Source organism: Athene noctua, chromosome 6, assembly GCF_965140245.1.
Source record: "Athene noctua chromosome 6, bAthNoc1.hap1.1, whole genome shotgun sequence".
Classification (NCBI taxonomy): domain Eukaryota; kingdom Metazoa; phylum Chordata; class Aves; order Strigiformes; family Strigidae; genus Athene; species Athene noctua.
This window is the reverse complement of record NC_134042.1, coordinates 39,863,708-39,882,505: the sequence shown is the minus strand read 5'-3', so window position 1 is coordinate 39,882,505 and position 18,798 is coordinate 39,863,708. Positions and strand designations below refer to the sequence as shown.

At 39.4% G+C, this 18,798-nt stretch overlaps 1 protein-coding gene across 5 annotated transcripts in view; it reads left to right on the top strand.

The window, feature by feature from the left end:
* BEGAIN (brain enriched guanylate kinase associated) overlaps positions 1 to 18,798 on the top strand; it is a 161,289-nt gene that overhangs the window by 30,943 nt on the left and 111,548 nt on the right. For 4 of the 5 annotated variants that reach the window (XM_074909295.1, XM_074909294.1, XM_074909293.1 and 1 more), the window contains exon 2: positions 11,805 to 11,833. In XM_074909295.1, the coding sequence (XP_074765396.1) occupies positions 11,805 to 11,833 (29 nt within the window). Of the gene's footprint in view, positions 1 to 11,462; positions 11,834 to 18,798 lie in introns of those variants that run through there. The other variant, XM_074909296.1, reaches the window with a different exon arrangement.

Here is an 18,798-nt window from a genome sequence, read left to right as displayed (position 1 = left end):
TTGTCTCCCTAGCACCTAAACATCTCAGGATACATACACTCAGTGACAAGGGTGCCATTATAGAGCTTGTGTGCCACATCGACTGCATTTCCTAATTTTAACTTAATTAAGGAAATATCTCATATCTTCTAAATCAGAGTGGTTTTGCTATAGTGTCTGAGAGTGCACAGTAAGAATCACAGAAATCACTGGGGGCTGTGATTTGGTGAGCTTTAAAATTCTGTATTCTTTATGACCTAGGAGCTATGCTAAGAACAAGACCACACTATTTTCACTGAAATAACACTTGTGATCAGAACTGCATATGGATTTTGTGCTTTGCTGGATCGTTGCCTTCAGTACTGTTTAAATAGATATATGTTACAAAGGTATTCACCTATGAAGAATTGTGTCGGTTTTCTCATTCATGGCTTTTCAGTTGCTTGGTGAAACGTCACAATATTAAATGCCAATCTGGAGTCAGCCTTTTCATGGATTTGGAGCCTGATTCTTTTTTGACTGCAAATGTCCTCATTTTTTATCATGCACCAGGAAAGGATAACATTCTTATGTGATCCTTTGCTGTTCTCATCTAACACCACAGCCAAACTCTTTTCTCTTTCATGTAACAGTAAAGGTAAATGAAAGTAAGTGTCCATGGGGACATAAGGGGCAGGGGAGAGGGAAAAAAAGGGCAAAATCCTAGCAGAAGTCGAAGTGTGGTGGACTGTAATTCCTTTCAGGAAAACTACAACTTCCCCCAGAGTCTTCTGATAACCTTCTACTTACTCTGTAATGATTCAAACCTAATTTGTAATTATATTTAAGCACTTTATAATTTCAATCTAAAACTTGTCAGTTCCATGCAATTTTATGTCCTGAATGGGGTATTTGTCCCCCTCTATGGTAAGATTATATAGTAATAGTAACAACGAACATGGCTGAATCATTGACAAATTCAACCTTAGCCATATTCTCTTGCTTGCCTTGACAACAAGACTATTGAATTCCGACAGGATGAAAATCTAAAAATAGCACTGCATGAAGAAAGACTACAAGCAAAGCCACTAGATTATATGGGCTCAATGCTCCTGTGAAATGTGACACGTGCAAAAGCCAGATGTAATTTTAACAATACAGCTTCCTTTTCGACAAAGGAATCTCCAGAGTCTGATTTAATGTCTCCACAGTAAAGCCTAACAATTCCACGGTTTGTGTAGGAGTAAGAACAGACTTCTTTAAACTCACAGAAAAGAACCCCTGAGAAGAATGCTAATGCACAGTGTGGTGAATATAAGAAGAAAAGACCTCTTATGACCCTGTAGCAATTAAGACACCATCCAAGTCCAACGCAGAAGTTATCTTAAAATTTTCACAATGACACAACTGGACTCAGCGATGCTGACAGAGACAGGTAACACTATGGCTTTGCAGAAACCAAAATCACTGCAGCTCAGGAAATATTTTACCTTATTTACTAGACAATATTGGAGTGAGTATCTGGCTGGCTCATGCAGGAGTGCAGAGAGGAACAGGCAAAAGAAGCTTTTGTTACTTTTATACCCTGACTAAAAAGAGATTAAGAAACAGGTAGATTAAGTAGTTAGCAAATTAGCTGAAGATTTAGGGGAGTAAGGTTCAAGTCTCCTCTACCTTTTAACATAACTGTCTGACCTTGGGATTCCCTTAAGGAACTCAAACTCTCTGTAAAATAGGTACCTGTCTAAGCCCTATCTTATCTCACAGATGAATTTGAAGGTAATTAATATGTACCATCTTGAGGGTCTCAGTGAGTTATCTATATAAATACATCTACATGTTATATAGATATAGATTACGAATATGATAGCTTCTCATCATCTCTTGACCACCAGGTAGGTAGCAGAAGAGACCTGAACAGCGAAGGACTGAGGCATGCAACTTTGAAAGCCTGTTTTACAGATGCATGTTTGGCACGTACCATAACACTACTGAGGGCTCAAACGTACAGAGTAGGTTTTGCACTGGTGTCTGTGGTAAAAAGAGAACCAGCATCAACCAACAGCACTTCTAGGAATATGATCTTCTCTTTTCTTCCCCATATTTAGATTTTCCAGGCACATAGGCCAAAGTGGTGTCTAGAACCAGTTCCTTTGATTCAAGAAACATCGTAATTCCTTTCCAGTCTGCTGTGAGTTCGGAGAGATTTTTTTTATCTCATCCATAATATTATTAGGAAGATCCTATTCCTTTGGTAAAGAGAGAGACTGGTTTGAAGGAGGAAGATCAAAGATATCCTTAATATTATTCTCTGGCCTCATTCTTTTATTGCTTAAGTTCTCTTAAACAATTACAGGCACAAATCCAAATGATCTATCATAGTCCATGACTTTTTATTCAGTGGCATAACCGTTGTTCCAGAAATAGATATAGCCCTACTGGTATGACTTTGAAGCACCACACACATTGGTTGGCAACAGGATAAAAAATAAGGTGAATCAATAAACAGATATTGTTTTCGACCAGTGTTGTGTGACAGAAGTGAAAGCTTTGAAGTTTGGCTTTCTTCTCAAGGAAATATCTGTGATGTTGTCTGGGTATATCTCTCCACCTTGTTTATTTTACTCTTCCCTGTCCACAGAAAAGTTCATAAGTGACAAAAGGCATGAACACAAATGTCCTATTTTTAGGAGGCAGTAAAGCAGAGAGCAAATTCCACATGTTGAAAGAAATGTTTACACTGGTTTATGTTGTGCTTTCTTTGTGGGCGAGCAGTCACAGTCAGAAGAGTCAGAAAGGACCATTAAAGGTGTGTAGTCTGTCTTCCTGTCCCAAGACAGAAAAGTTGTATGTGAATCCTTCTGAACTTTATGGGACATCCCACAGCTATTATGAGCAATCCCCTCAGTACATAACTATCTCTGTGATTGAAATAGTCCCCCCGAGATTTTCTTTAAATCTTTTGGCTTCACTTTGAGTCCATTATTTTCTATTCAGTCCCCACTGAACATGGAAAATGGTTCATTTCCTTTCTCTTTACAACCATCTTTTCCCTGTTTGAAAACAATTATCCTTACTCATTTCAGCCTTGGTTCTGCTAGGAAGACTTTTCTAGCCGTCTTAGCGTTCTGGTTGCCTTCCTCTGAACCCTTCCCTTAGGGATGGTGCTGAAATCAGGACACAAATCTAGTGACCACAATAAGAAAAATAAAAGGTAAAGATTTATTTAACAGAACCACAGGTGATTACTTCTATCACCTAGATAGATGTAGATGTAGTTAGAGCAGAAAATGCATGTTTTGTAACAGAGTTCTACAAGTGTAGGATGTAGGAATTTTGCAGTTCTGCTCCCCCTCTCATCTCTCCCACTTCCCGTTGCCAACATTCATGAACAAAACATCTCCAGTATGTAGAGATATAAAGATACAAACACAGAAATGGATAGGATCAGCTATGTTAGAATTCATATGCCAGCCTGGGTCATGATGACCCAAGCTTCGGTCCCACTCAGTACATAGCCATCCTTCACAAGTCAGGAGTCTGTGCACCAGGATATTGCAGTTACTCCTGACTGTCTCAGACATCACCTATTGACAAACAGGAGCTTTTTAAATGGCAACTGCTGTGGCTGAATACTTCAATGTAATGTCTGTAATTACAGTTACCAATGTCTGTAATATAGACTCCCACATAAGCATACTAGCAGTATGCAGTCAGTAGTGCCATGTATTAGTTTAAGACACAGACTCCAGTTAGTCAATTAGATTGCTCCTTGGTTTCAGCTCACTTACAATATTTACAGTTATACTGTAGCTGGTGGGGTCACACTGGAGTCAAGCTAGCTGGAAGTGAAGTGTACAGAGGGTCAGTTGGACAAGCAGTGTGGCTTCACCTCAGTATTTTAACCTTTAGGAATTCTATGGCTTCATATGATGCTGAACCACTGTAAAGAAAACATAGTTCATCAATCCATTCTCACAAGACAAATGTGCTGCTGTGTCTCTGCATCATAAAGGAAACAAAAATACTGCATGTGTCCGTCTCTATTTTAGCTGGTCACATTGTCTGGGAAAGGCTTTTCTCTTCATAATGGGAAGTTTGTACAGCTCTTAGCATCACGGATCCTAATCTCTGTGAATGGCTACAAAGAGTATTTTAATACAAATAAGCATTTTTATCACATTAATTACATGCACAGGTTCAAATCATCCGACTGAGAAAAAGCGTACTGAACAATTCAGGTGGAGCCTGAACTGTCATTTTAAGGCAGGAAGCCTCCTGGATTTGGTTGCCTTTGTTCAGGTTTCACTGGATGGTTTTCCAAGTAATATAGAGAAGAGGTGCAGGTTCTTTTGGGATAGGTTTTTGAGAGGAACTATGGCATTTCATGCTAGCTGTGAGTACTGGGTATGACAGAAATCAGCTTGACTCACTAAAACAGCCATTTAAGAGCAGACCCTCTAGTAGTATAAATCAGCAAGGCTTGACTTCACTCGAGCTCTGCTAATTTACCCCTGTTGGGAATCTGGCTCTGAGACCTTAGAGAGTGAAAATGAAACTAAGGAAGCAAAACAAAGATCCTAAAATATTAGGAAATAAAACAGCTTGAGAATGCTGTTTTCCCAAGCATGCGAAAGAGAAACCTGTAGGTTGTAGGTTATAGTTTCAATTTAATTTGTGGTTATTTGATACATGTTCATGCATGCAGTATGCGCTGTGCAGGACTTAAAGGTCTATCATGAGAAAAATGCCTGAGATTTCTTTTTATCTTACTTCTGTTGTGGTTATTCTCCAGTCTCTTTCAGCCAAAATTTCAGCGAGGTTGGAACTTGCTAAGGACCTTTACAAGAGCAGTGCTGAAAAAATCTTCAGCCATATAGACAGAAAAAGAAAAAAATAAGGAAGACGTGAAGGTCAGACAGAAGTTCATGACAATTTAGACATTATTAAAGGGATACTTTGCCTCATCTTTCAGTAAGAATGTTAGTGAGCATGGGAATAATTGTAGAATATCTGATTAAGAAAGAGTAAGATTTAGCAGAAACTACCATAATTAAGGCAGGATCAAATTGAGCCTATTCACCCGGGTGATATCAGGAATCCTGTGGTAATCCCCAGCCCAAAATCCTGATCAATTGACACATGAAGCAGCAAGCTCAGAAGCAAAGCTTTTCACTCTGTGCATTGCTTCAAAAGTTATAAACTAACTGGTAAGGAGAAAATGTAACATAGAGTGAAGGCTTCATGGTCAAGAAACCTAAGTAATCAAGGATGCAGAGAAGTGGCATAAAACACAACTGTTTCATCAAAAGTAATTTTTTTGTTAAGAGAAACTATTTCATACTCAAGGAATGTGTCCTGGTCTGTCTAGATTTGCATGAAACAGTTCAAAATGTGCTCAGCTGAGAATTACTGTCTAAAACTAATATAATGGAGAGTAATTCAAGATTATTAACCTGACAGAAAATGATTTTTTTTTTTTAAATAGTAGTATGTTAAAAAAGAAGTCTGTTGGGTCGATAAGAGGTTAATGGAACTTTGGAAGAAGATTTTGGACACAGCTTGTTATAAATACTTGTTAGTGACTTTTCTTGTTACAAATACTTGTTAGCAACCTTGAGTCAATAAACAGGTTTCCAAAATTATAAGGGCATTTGGAGGTATTGACAACAATTAGGGTACTCATATAAAAAGTGTTGTATTTCTAAGCAGACTAATGAAACAGGATGAATTTTAACGCAAAGCCATCCACATAAAGACTTCAGTTGTGGACCTCGTCGTTTGGAGGCAGCAGAGAAATTAAGATCTTGGTGTACTGTTAGACTGTAAAACACCTATGAGCCTCCAGTGTGACAGAACCACAGGAAATCTGAGACAAGCCTAAGATGCACTGCAGATACATTTTCTTTAAAGTCACTGAAACATTCATATTATTATGCAAGGTACTGCCAAGGTGTTTTGTACATGACATACAGCTCTGATCACCCACTTTTAAATCAGATTTAACTTAATTTGGAATAGATCCAGAGAAGGGATACCGAAATGACTGAGGGAAAGAAGTATAATCTTCTTAGAGCAGTCAAAGAATCATGCCTTGTTTTCCCTCTCAAATAAGACATTTCTTCATAAATGCATATTGGAATTTAAATCCAGGGTGGGAGTAATAAGCTTTAAACATAAAATTGGTACAAGATCAAACAGAGATAAACTGGTCTTATTAAATTTAATATGGTTAGAATCGCCCTCTGATTTCAATTAGTTAAGTAGCTTTTGGAAACACACAGGGGAAAAAAAAAAAACTCTTTCAAGATGGAGTCCAGCAGCCTCATGGACATTGCATGACAGAATAGTGGTGTTCTTGAGATGCACATTCAGTTATGGTTTGAAAATTTTGGGTCTTGATTTTAGTCATCTGCTTTAAGAATTAGCCAATTTATCTATTTCTGAGTTGGGTCCATTTATGCCATATCTTTGTTGTATAAAGTTAGTCTGAAACATCTGAGCTTCTCTTTGTCACCTAATTTTGCTGTGGAGGATTTCTTCTTTCACCCTAAGAAGCGTCAGCAGTCGGTCCCAGATAGGGAGGGAAAGCTGGGAATGTGCACTGCTACACTTTGTGGTTTTGAGAGATTTGGTATGTCTTACCCATGGTTACTTATGTCTAAACTGATTGACAGATGCTCATCCTCAGGTCAGACATGCAAAGACCCCACAGCTTAATGAACCCTCCCATTCTTTCTAGTATGTGTGGTGTTCCTCTTTCCCGGGAAAAATGTCCAATGATCCAAACACTTTTCTCAGTATTACAGGGACATAGGATGTTAGTCTTGACCTCTTCTGCCTTCTTCCCTCAGTGTTAAGCCTCTTCACCTTTCATATATTAACTGTCTTCAGATGGTTTGAGAATAGTAGAGGTCTTTTATGGAGGAGGCACTTTCTGAACAAAATATTTATTACAGTGGCAACCGTGGAGAACTGGACTCAATTTTATTTGTATCTCCATGACAATTTCAGGCAAGAGTTTTACAGAAAGATCCTTCTTTTTTTGTAATCATCTATTAGATACATTCAATACATGAAGCCAAGTCAAATGCAGTTGGACACTTCCTCCAGATCTATTAAAGTTTCTGTAGATTATAATTTTAGTCTTTCTTCAGGAATCACTTGAGTGGTACTTTAAAACTTGTATGAAGAGATCTCTAAAAATTGATTGGGCCTAATTAAAGATAGATCCTATCAAATTGTGTAGTCTGTAAATTTTATTAAATCAAATATTTTACTCTTGTACCCTTCAGGGGGAATGAAAAAAGAAAACGGCCACAGTGGTTCCTATCAATAAAACTTTAGTACAACTGCAAGCACAAAAGAAATGAAGTGAAATAGTTGTGATTGAAAACATGTGGCAGTTTACAAATATGCCAGAAGTCCAAATGACTAGTTGTGAGTGAACTCTCATTTACAGCTTTCCTCACCACAGAAATAAAAGCAACTCCCACAATACTTAACAAGTAATAGTAATAACAGTGAGACTAAACAAGCGGCAGTAACTTCTGGCTACTCTTTCTTTTCTCATACATTTAGTAGTAACTAGCCAACATGCCAATCGAAAGCCCACTGAACTCAGTGAGGAAATGGGTGAACACTGAGCCATCCTCTGTGTCCTGTCCCTCCCTCCAAAATGAAACGTCTGTTTCCAAGAAAACAAAAAATAGTAATTTAAAAAATCACCTTCAGGGAATTCCTCCTTTTTCTCACATACATTGGGAAGATGTATGAGAAGGATTAAAATTGACCTCAAGATCTTAGGGGAGGGAAACTTCATTAGACATCTGGAAGACCTGAAATCTCATGATTGCTTGTGCTTCAGAAAGTGATAATACAATAAAGGAAATAAAATATAAACATAGTATTTTACCAAGGCAGTCACTATGTGAGTTGAACAGAATAATAGACCATAAACATGACTTTTTATTTAAAAAGGTTTTGGCTCAGTCATCAACCCTATAGACACCAATCATATGACAAAAAATCAAAGAATTGGATCACTATATTAAGCTTTATGACTAAGAATGTCCTGCCATTGTTCTGAGGTGGTTTCACACAGGGAGATAAAAAATTACGGGATCACAGTATTTTTCATTTGCTCTGCTGACTTGAAAAGAACTTGAGTTTTTCGTACCGTTTGTTTAACAGTAAGCATATTCTAAAGGGAAAAAACCCACATTACAATTTCCTGAGTTTTCCACATTAACAGCATCCCTGCTTTCATTCAAGCCAACAAATGACTTTGTTCTCAAAGAATATCAACTTGCAATCTAGAATAAGGGGGGGGGGTGGGGGGGGGGGGTGTTTGAAGCTCAGCATTTCCAGAAAAGGACAGTCTTCACAGTTCTGTGTTTTACACTTGTTTTCTTCAAATATTCAGAAACAAGCACTGCCTGAAAGTACTTCCAGACAAAGTTGCCACGCCAAGTACTTCTGTAAAAAGGAAAATCTTCAAACCAGTCTCAGTATTTTAAGTAGGAGACTGTATGTAGAAATGTAGGATATTAAATTACTGTGGCCAACTTTTTTGTTAAAAGCAAAGATTGTTATTTTTAGGCTAATTAAATAAATTATTTAGTCACACTGCATTGACATTGTTTAAAAAACCTCAGGTATTTAAATCACATCTGATATTTCTGTAATTAAAGGTAATTACTGATCTTAATTTAAAATATTTTATTTAAAGAAAGAATCACACAGCTTCAATCACACTGCTCAGTGCAGGCACGAAGAAGCACTTGAAATGAATCAACTCACTAGGAAGTAGCAACTTAGGAATGACATAACATAAAGGACATTCTTACACCAACCTTTATTTCAGTCTTTCTGCTTAAAATAGGTCCCACAAGACTTTCAGGACTGGTCCTAAAAGTAGCCAATTCAGACCTGTTTAGAATATATTTTAAAAGCAATTTAGTAGGATATTTCAGATAGGAACCTTCATAGAGAGCAGTGGGAGGACGATGTAATCTCTAAACTTCCACAGGCTATATCAATGGCAGGGATCTTGCTAGGAAACAGCAATTTTGCCTTAGTAAAAATGTCACCTTGTGAAAACAGAGCTCTTTCAGAACACTACAGACTTTTAAAATAATTTTTAGTTGCTAAGGCTTGGGGGGGTGGGGGGGGAAGAAAGGAAGAAAAAATAAGGAAGAATAAGAAAAGAGAAAAAATAAAAGGATGAAAAAAGGACCTAAGGAGCACAGTTATCTGGAAAAATAAACTGCTTGGGATAAAAGCTACATTTCTACATGCTCCTATCTTTGTTTACACCATCTCAAGTTCCTATATGCTAATCTGACTCTAGCCTGAAAGCTAGGGCATTCACCTGAAGAACATGCAGGCTCCAGTTCTTTCATGTGCTCTAATTTATTTACTAAAAGTGGATCCTCATCAAAAGCAGTAACAGAGTGTTGCAGTGCCACAGCCCAGAAAGGGCTCTGACCTGGATCAGAGAGTTCTTCTTGAGGAGGACTGAGCTGAACCCATTGCTTCCACATCCGAAAGGAGCCCTCTCTTCACTGCGCAGGCTGTCAGGGAAAGGCAGAGGACAACACCCCAATGGTCCAAAGGAAAATTGGCCATGTTACATGAAATAAGCAGCTTTTATTGTGAAGAGGTTTAAAAAAAAAATAAAATGAAGCCTTATCATTAGGAAAAAAAAAAAAAAAAAAAAAAAGATGAATAGTTCATACGGAACTAATTGCAGCTTGGTTTAGTTTTCTGGTTTGTTTTGGTGTCAGGCATTTGCTGTGATTTTTTTCCCCCACTAATTTCCTGTCGGAATTGGCAGCCAATGACTCACCTGCATTTACAGATGAGTATAGCCAGAAAGCCAGCCTACAGCTCCTCTTCTCCATCCTGCACTTTAATCACACAAAGAAACCCCCACCCCAACCCATTGAGTACAGCAACATTCAAAGCATTAGGCAAAAACAAGGCCAAGCAGCTTCCCCTTACATCTGTAGATACTGCCATAATAGAAGGATCGAAAACAGATACTCTAAGTACCCTGTCTTCATGGGTGACTCCCACAGTTCCAGGCAAAGCAACAGTGAGCAGCCCTAGAGAAAACTATGTTCAGTCTCCCCAGAATGACAGAAACATGATTATTAGGGCAATTTTTGAGAGTTTATCTCTGGCAAGCCCATGGAGCTGCCAGTAACTTCCTGTGACCAGGGAGAAAAAGCCATTGTGGTTCATTTTTCTGGCCAGCAATGTTTAAACTACTTCCTGCATTCTACAAAATATGCATGGATTCAATGGATAGATATAAATCAGATAGTAATTATGAGTCCATAGGTTAGATTTTTTAAATGTCAAAATCTGAGATTTATCATGGGCAACCCTGTGCTTCCAACAGACATGCAGGGACGACGTAAAACATATATCCATTACTGGGAAGCCGAGGAGGGCTTTTCCTGCAGCTGGCTTCTTGTGTACCAAGTTATGGTGAATGCCTAAAATCCTTAATGTATGTCATCAGAAATTATCATGCAAACAACAGTCTGACAAACAACTTATCTAATGGGCAAATCAAAAGTAGATGAGAAGAAGGGAAAATGAGTGACCCAATGAAGAACCAGCAATTTGTCATTTGGGATGTTTTATTAGGCAGTTTGAAAAATTTCCTGCTGGTTAACTCATTAAATTTACATTTCCCTATTTTTAATCTTTAATTTATTTCATACTCAAATATGATTGTTAGCCATTAGTCAATAAGGTTTAAAGTGTTCGTGATTAATGGGCAATGCCTTCAGTATAAATAAGAGATTCTGTGATGCTGAGATTTATCTCGCTCTCGAGATTGCACGATTGCTCCAAGTGCTCATTCCTTAGTTACAATAAAGCAGGACCAGGAGGATCTATGAGATTCTGTGCCAGTGGTCTGATAAAATGAAATGGAAGCAGCTATTAAGGATCTACGTGAGATAATGATGAAAAAGAAACCAGAGGGTTAACAAGACTATGCTTTTGATATAAGTAATGTCAGCAAGCTTAATGAGTCTCCATGCTATAGATAAGTAGCCATTTACAGCATCTATACAGTAAAAAGAAACCGGGCAGATTAATGAAATGACCACCTACGTCTCTGCCAGGATGTAAAGATTCAGGGCTAGAGAAGTGCCGAGCTGCTGTCAGGGGGTTAATGGGAGCCTGGCTGCAGCGGCAAGCAGAGGGACCTGAGGAGTTACCGGAGTTGTAAGCTACAGCCCCGGTAAGTAGCAGTGAAAGGGTTAACGAAAAGCCTCCATGTATTGAGATGCTAATTGTCAAGATAGCTATTACTTGAGGAAAGTAATTTGATTACTCAAAACTCCTACTAAGGAGGCAAGCTTGTGTCCCTTCCATCTGTCGGGCTCTCAGAAAGATGATGAATTGAACTCAGAATTCACGTGTGATGAAGTCACTGTCATTTCCCAGCCAGCAGAGCCTTGCTGCCATGCCCACCGCGCAGAGTGTAGCACCGCATTTCAACTTTTCCTCTGAAACCCAGGAGGCACAGTAACCTGTTACTTGCTGCTGCTTGCTTTTTTTTTCCTTCCCATTTTCTGCCTCAGCGCTACAACTGAGTCATTCTGTTGCCCATGGCTCGTGGGTATACAGTGCTCCTGCAGCGTGCTGCATTATTCCCCAGTTCATCTGTCAATGTTATTTTCGGCTAATGCAGATGTGGGGTGCGCTTACCGTCGCTTTGTAGACACTTGTCGAAAACCATTTGGAAAGCCTTAACTATGCATAAATCTGCAGAGTGAATGTTTTCTTTCATTCACTTGCTCCTATTATTTGATTTCTTGTAGGCCTCTGCCGCAGAGATGGAGAAAATAAGGTAAGTAAGACAGTTTATTTACATCTCATTATAGAGAAGAAATGTTCTGTTGCACAATGGATGATACAGGCTCTTGGAAAATATTTTGCTTAATACGATCAGTGTAAAATACTGGATAGCATGATGATGCAAGGGAAGCTGTGTTTTAGAGACAAAAGGAAATGCATGTGGTTATTCTAGTAAATCTGTTTTGCAGGGATGTCAATTCAGAAAGGATGTTTTATACACAAACATGTTTTATTGCCAGATGCAGAGGATATTTGATTATATAAATGTTGTAGTCACTTGTCCATTTACTGCAAGAGCCTGCCATTCCATTTAATGAGGAAAGTAGATCAATAATTCATGAAAAAGCTGAAGAAAATATAGGCTTGACTTCAAAGCATCTAATTACTGTGGTTTGTTTCAATATAATGCTGTAACATTGGTGTTCGATTTTTGTTTTATATTGTATACCAGCCAGATAAATCTTGTCTCCTCTGTGTTTAAAATGTCATACTGTACCAGTTTCTCAGCACATCTCTCTGCTTTAAGCATAAGGAGATGGCTTTTACAAATGTAAGTTTTCCATCTCATGTCCGAGTGCAAGTCTGCTTTGGGGGATACTGCTTTTGTGTATGTTGTTAAGAAAGAAAAAGAAAGAAGAAAGCATTCTAGCCCTTTTTAAAAAATAAATTTAAAAAATAATTAAATCCTGTCTATTAATAAAATCCCCAGGTATTATCAAAGTGATAGGTAAAAGCTGAACTTTTTACTACCTTTTAAATATTTTATGGATCTTATCAAAATAAACCAAAACATTGACCATGCTCTTATTTGGTTTTACTGGACAAGCCCAAATTCCTTCTCTGAACCTGGTGACTCAGTTTGGTTAGTGACAACTGTTGTCCAGGCACAACTTTTGAGATTCCTTGAGTTTGGAATGGCTATCCTGAGTTATTAGAAAGGCAGAAAAGTTCTAAAATTCTGGAAATAACTGGAGAAGAAGTGGCAAATGTGAAAGAACAGAGATTTGACCAAGTGTTTAATGATTTCTGGGCTGGAAACAAAACGCTGCTTTTCATTTGAGGAGGAGGTTAAGTCTCTTACAGTCGACTTGAAGACACATGTCTGAAAGTTTCTAATAGAATTTATAAATAAAGTCCTTCAGCTGTACATTTTTTTGTAGTGTCTCATGACAATGAAAGTATTACAACTTTTGAGCTGAAGGAAAAACCCTGTGTGATATATTATGGTTTTGCATGTATATAAGCACTACAACGTTAAAGCTGTGAGGTTTTCCTGAGTAATGACTGAGAAAGCACCTCGGTATGTGGTCCTGTGTTTAGTGAAAATTCCAAACAAGATCACCTGCAGTATATGCACACTCATGTCATGAATTACTCTCTTAAAAGATGCAAGTAAATATATATTTACATGTTTGCTTGATAAGCATTCCATGCACAAATGCAACGCAATACTTGTAATACTTTTCTGAGCGTGCGTTGGCCTCCTCTTCTACTAGGCAGGCTCTTGAAACATTTGTAATAATGGGCTGCAGGGGCAGGGAGAACAAACTCAGGAATGTATTGCAAGAGATAGAATTTGCTATGACAAGAGTAAACAACCATAAAACTCCACTTTCCTGGCACCATAGTTCTGAAGCTGTCAGGCATGCAGCAGTTCTTATCTCAGTACTCCTGGAGCACTATATAGGTGGAAAAGCCTGTACTGTCTTACTGAAGGAAGTGGGAGTTTAGCCGTTAACTCCAACAAGAGAAGGTTCAGGCTGTGTCAGGAGTTTGTTAATTAAGTTTTCTGTTTACAATTCTTGTGTCTAAAAGTTGCTTCTGATGGATGCTTGTCCCCATCACCCAAGCCAGTGCAAGTGTTCCGGGCACGGCTGGCTGGAGCAGTCAGCAGGGCTGGGGAAGCTCTGGCAGGACCCAGTGCAGAAGTCGTGCTGATCCATCCCAAACTTTCCCAGCCTCCTTGTCTATAGTCATCACCTTGGATGCAAACTGGCAGAAACCTCACCAGTTTAAGGAAACAGTAATCAAATCTGGAGTTGTTATTTTAAATACATGGTGAAAACACAGACCTGAGAGAATTAGATTTTTCCCAAACCTATCCAAGTCTGGCACCCAGGTAAAAAAAAAAAAAAAAAAAAATTACCTTGTCTTTTAAACACAGTGGCTTCAGAGAGGCCATGAAGAAAGACAGACCCTGAAGCCAGGGGAAGGAAGAATGAAACAACAGGGAAAAGAGCAGGCCAGAAGGAAAGAGGTATTTTTTGTTACATGCAGAAACTGATGAAGCATCACAGGAAAAGCCATTCCCACATGATACTTGAATTTGTTCTGCCCTATCCCTGGGCCCAGCTCCTTTGCCACTCTCCTTTTGCAGCCAGCTGAGGATGTTCCATCCCACATCAGCTGGAATGGTGTTGGCCCAAGGGCCAGAGGGTAAGGCCACACCAGCTGCAGAGCTGGGGTGCACAGGGGGTATGAGGCTCCTGTGAAAGAGGGAGGAGAAGGAGGTCTGAAATTAGCAAAAAGGAAACAAACCAAAGCCTTGTTGGAGAAACAAGAGAAGAGGAGCAAGGTGAATACTCACAGAAACACCTACACTGCCATGATGAAAACCCTCAGGGTTAGAGAAAGCCAGGTTTCCATTCCACAGTGCACTCCAGATAAGAAAGTCTTTTAAATAAGAAGAGCAGGTGCAGAGGATCACACTTTTCAGAGGAGCTGCTCCACACTGACAGTCCTTGGGAGCCCACAACCTGCAAAGCTGATCCACTTATGACCCATGCTTTATTTGGCCCCAGATACACTGAGCCAGGGCAGCACAAGCAATGGTACAGCAAACTAATACACCTCTTGAGTGTTACATACCTTCACCCAGAATCTAGCTGGAATGATGCAATTCATCTCACAAAACGCAGCAATAATTCCCCTTGCAGACCAAGGAGCTGCTGTGACCTGCCTGCAATGTCACATGCTGTCCTTTTCAGCAGGGAGTTCCTGTGACAGCATTGCAGGTAGAAGGAGCAGTAGGAAGCAGAGGTGGGAGGTTATCAGTATTTAGCCTGACGCAGGGACAGCTTCCTCTACAAGTGGAAACACGCTATTTTGCGCTAAAACTTTGACTAGAAGAATCAGTTACTGCAATGAAGCCTTCACACTGTGAACATTTCTTAGCAGTACATAGTGTTTATAACATCTCAAGGTACCTATATATTAGGCAGGAAGTAAGGCTAACTACTAATCACAAACCTCTTGAGGATCTGCACTTATGTAGGTTGGCTGTGTATGGTTATAGTCACTTTAAACATTAATTACTTCTGACTACAACCTTTTAAACACAGTTTTTTGGATCTAGTTCTTCTTCATGTCTATAAACAAGGCCTGAAAATCTCAGTTAATTAAAATAAATTTCAAATATACCTATACTATCTTATTTTCACTCTTAGCAGTATGCTATCTTTGGTGCATGTATTCAAGAGAAGCACATGTCTTCCAAGTCTGAGGCCTTGCAGATCTGTGGTGGCTGGCACACAAAATTGCGAGTACTCTGGAAATTGCTCCTTTAAGTCAGATTGAATTCATAGCATGACTAGACATGCAAACAAAAAAACAGCTCTACTGAAACTCCTGTACAAACTGCTGGTAGCTTTTTCTTTGCTTCCATTTAATCCTGCCTGAAATACAGATTTTTTTGTTATGTAAGGTTTGGCATAAGAGACCTCAAGATATATTTTTGTACACAAATATTGACCAGATTCGCAGTGTTTCTTACACTGAAGAGTATCTCACTCCACAGGAAATGACAGTTAAGGTGACAGATACTGTTCAATAAAAGCTTTTTCTTTTTTTAAAATACACTACTAAAATTTCAGTGACAATTCAGAAACCCTATAAATCAATATTCTTAGTTCTAAGCTGTTGAGATCCACAATAGGCTGAAGTGTGTATCTAAAAGTACATAAAACAGTACACATCATCATCACCATCAACTGCCAGGCTCACATAATTAGTGTCTGTAGGGAGGCTGACTTTCTACTTTGCAATGTAACCATGGTATTCCCCAATTGAGGATTACTTCATTTTGGTGGCATTAGCAGTGGCACTTTACTAACCATCCAGAGATGTCTGATGAAAGTAATCCATGTCTCAAGGCACCTGTGAGGCAACATCTTCATTTCATTGTAGTCCTTGTTGCAGAACATATGAAAGCGAAGTGATTTGTTTTGCACACACAGCTGGTAGTATGTCAGCAGCTTGATCCAAGTCTCTTGAATTTTCAAACTTGGACTTTTCTCAAGCATGTTCAAGTTCATCTGCGGTAAGGAAGGCATATCAGTTTCTTCAAAAGGAACGTCAGAGGCACGTGCAGTCCTAGGGAAAAGCTTCTGTGGTAGTTTACTGAAAATGTGAATACCTTCCTAAATGCCCACTAAATCATGTTGTCTTCCTTGCACTTGGTATAAATATAGCCCTCTTCATATGCTAATGAACACACTGCAATTTCCTGCCATCCCCACCTTGTGCTTGTTCCTTCTCTCTGCCTGTATCTACATTAATTTTACCGTAGTTGCTTGAACACAAGGAGAGGATTTATTTTTTTCCAGAAAGTTAACACTAAACATGGTTTACTTTACCCTAGGTCTTGTCTTCACATCCACAGCTGACATGGTAGGAGCCATTGCCTTGTACAGAGACACAATGCCACAGGACAGCGGTAGGGCTGTGCAAGCAGCAGCTCCAGCACCTGCTCAGCAGTGTCTGCAGGCTTTAGCTGATCTTGGGACTTAAAACCCCAGCTGAAGACACAGGCAAAACGATGGCACAGGACAAGCTCAGAGGAAACAGAACAAGGGAAATGCTGGTGTGACAGGGACATGAGTTTGGTGTCATTAGAAGTTATGATATAAAAGTGACCTATCTGGGTGAATGTTGGGTCCATTTTGAAAGAGGGAGGGGAAAAAGGAACAGGAGAAGAGAGCTGTCTAACTTATATTCAAACAGGGAAAGCAGGTTTTAATTTTTTCTCTTTTGCAAGATGTTTTCATCTCCCAGGCAGTCCCAGCAGCAGTGACAGCGCTGCAGTGCTGTTTTCAGGACATCTGGTTTGTTCACACGGCCATCCAACGTGTGACTGCAGCACAGCTAAACCACACGTAAGGATACAAAAGGCTATATTCACAGCCCCCAGGGGAGATAGAGCCCTGGAACTGGATTGGTTGGGGCACGGAGACATGCCAATCTACCTGCCCTACCACCTCTGAGAATTTTATTAATGCTGTCAGGGGCACAGTATGCTTGTGTAGCTCATACTAAAGTCCATCACAGTTTGTTTCCACTATTACTGTTACCTATGCTAGTCAGTCAAATCAGCACTACTTCAGTTGAGGCAGGAGTGTTAGTGTAATGGCGTACAACTCTGTGCCCTGAACTGCTGTCTGCTGCTCAGAAGAACGATCACTTAGAATCACTTGGAAGAGTGATGCCAGTATGGAAGGAATCATTTCTAGTTACCTGCTTGTAACAGGTATTGTGCTATAATATCTTTTAGTTCTAGATGAATATTAAGTGGAGTAAAAGCGTCCAGCAAACAAGAAACATTACAGGAACAGAAGGCAGAACAGAATCAAGTTGACCGAAACCAGGTATAGCTGTGTAAAGTGGCCTGCAGGGACAAGTGGGAGCTGAGCAAACATCTGAAGAGACCAAGGAAGTAGGTAGGAGGAGATGAGCCATGCCATCAACTGCGAGCTGCCGTGAGTCATGGGGAAGAAGCTGGACCTAGGTGATAGCAAGCTTACAAATAATGCTCTGCTTACCCCTTTCTTGCAAGGCAAAGTGCATCACTGATCAATACTATAAGCTGCTCAGGAGAAAAAGGAGGGCACATTTTTGACAAATATTTAAGAAAAAAAAAAAAAAGGTCCATTTCTACAGTGTTTGTGATTAGTTCAAAACTTTGTAGCATAGGGAGTAGAGCTTCCAGAACAGGTTTTTTTGTAGTTGTTGTTAGGCTTTCCCCACAGCCCAAAGATGCATTGATCCCTGATGGTGACAAAATGCAAAGATGGGAAAACTGGATGCTCTCCATGTTCCCCTTTATTGCTAATCCTGACAAGGCTTCAATTTATGTAAGAGCTTTGACCAAAGCTATCAGGGCATTGTGCTGAACAGTGAAAGCAGCAACTTACAAAGCAAACAGTGGCAACAACTGCAGTGGTAACAAAAGAGTCTTATAAACTGAGAGTATAAGAGGTTCCAAGCTGCAAATCCCAAATGGCTCAAGGGCAAGATAGTTTGTGAACCACACTTGAGTGTGCTCTGTGGTGAAATCAAGTACCATCTGAAATGCTTGCTGCTGCTACAGCACACAGACTGATGAAAGGAATGAGATAACTTGTCTGCAACACTTTATTACAGGCTTTTGCAATTTCCAGCTCTGCTGCTGCTGGCATGGCTTAGGCAATTTAATTTACCAATCAATTCTTGATTTACACACAAGTCACTTTAGAACGCATTCAAATAAAACCTCTGTATTACCACATTTTATTCAATGTTCTTTAAAAATCAAAAACATCTGAAATATATAAAAACTATTAAGCTTTTCACATTAAAAAAATAAAAGGGACTGAATTGTCTTAATGTTTTAGTGATGACCTAGAGCCAGCTTAGCATGAAGTACAATGTGCTGAAAAATAGGCAGTAGATAGTGAGCTATAATCATGCTTTTGGAATTCATGAGTATGAGGGTTGTATAACTTACAGAGCCCTCGAGTGGGATAGCAGGATCATAAGTGCCTATAGGTCCTTGTTAGATTTCTGTCATGTGTGTGACCATCCAACCACACGTAAACTGCACAACTCTTATTATTCAGCTCTTCCAGGAGTAACAAGATCCACCTCACTGAACAGTAGAGTCACTGCTCATTGCTTGGACTGCAGTAATGTTTATACTGGGAT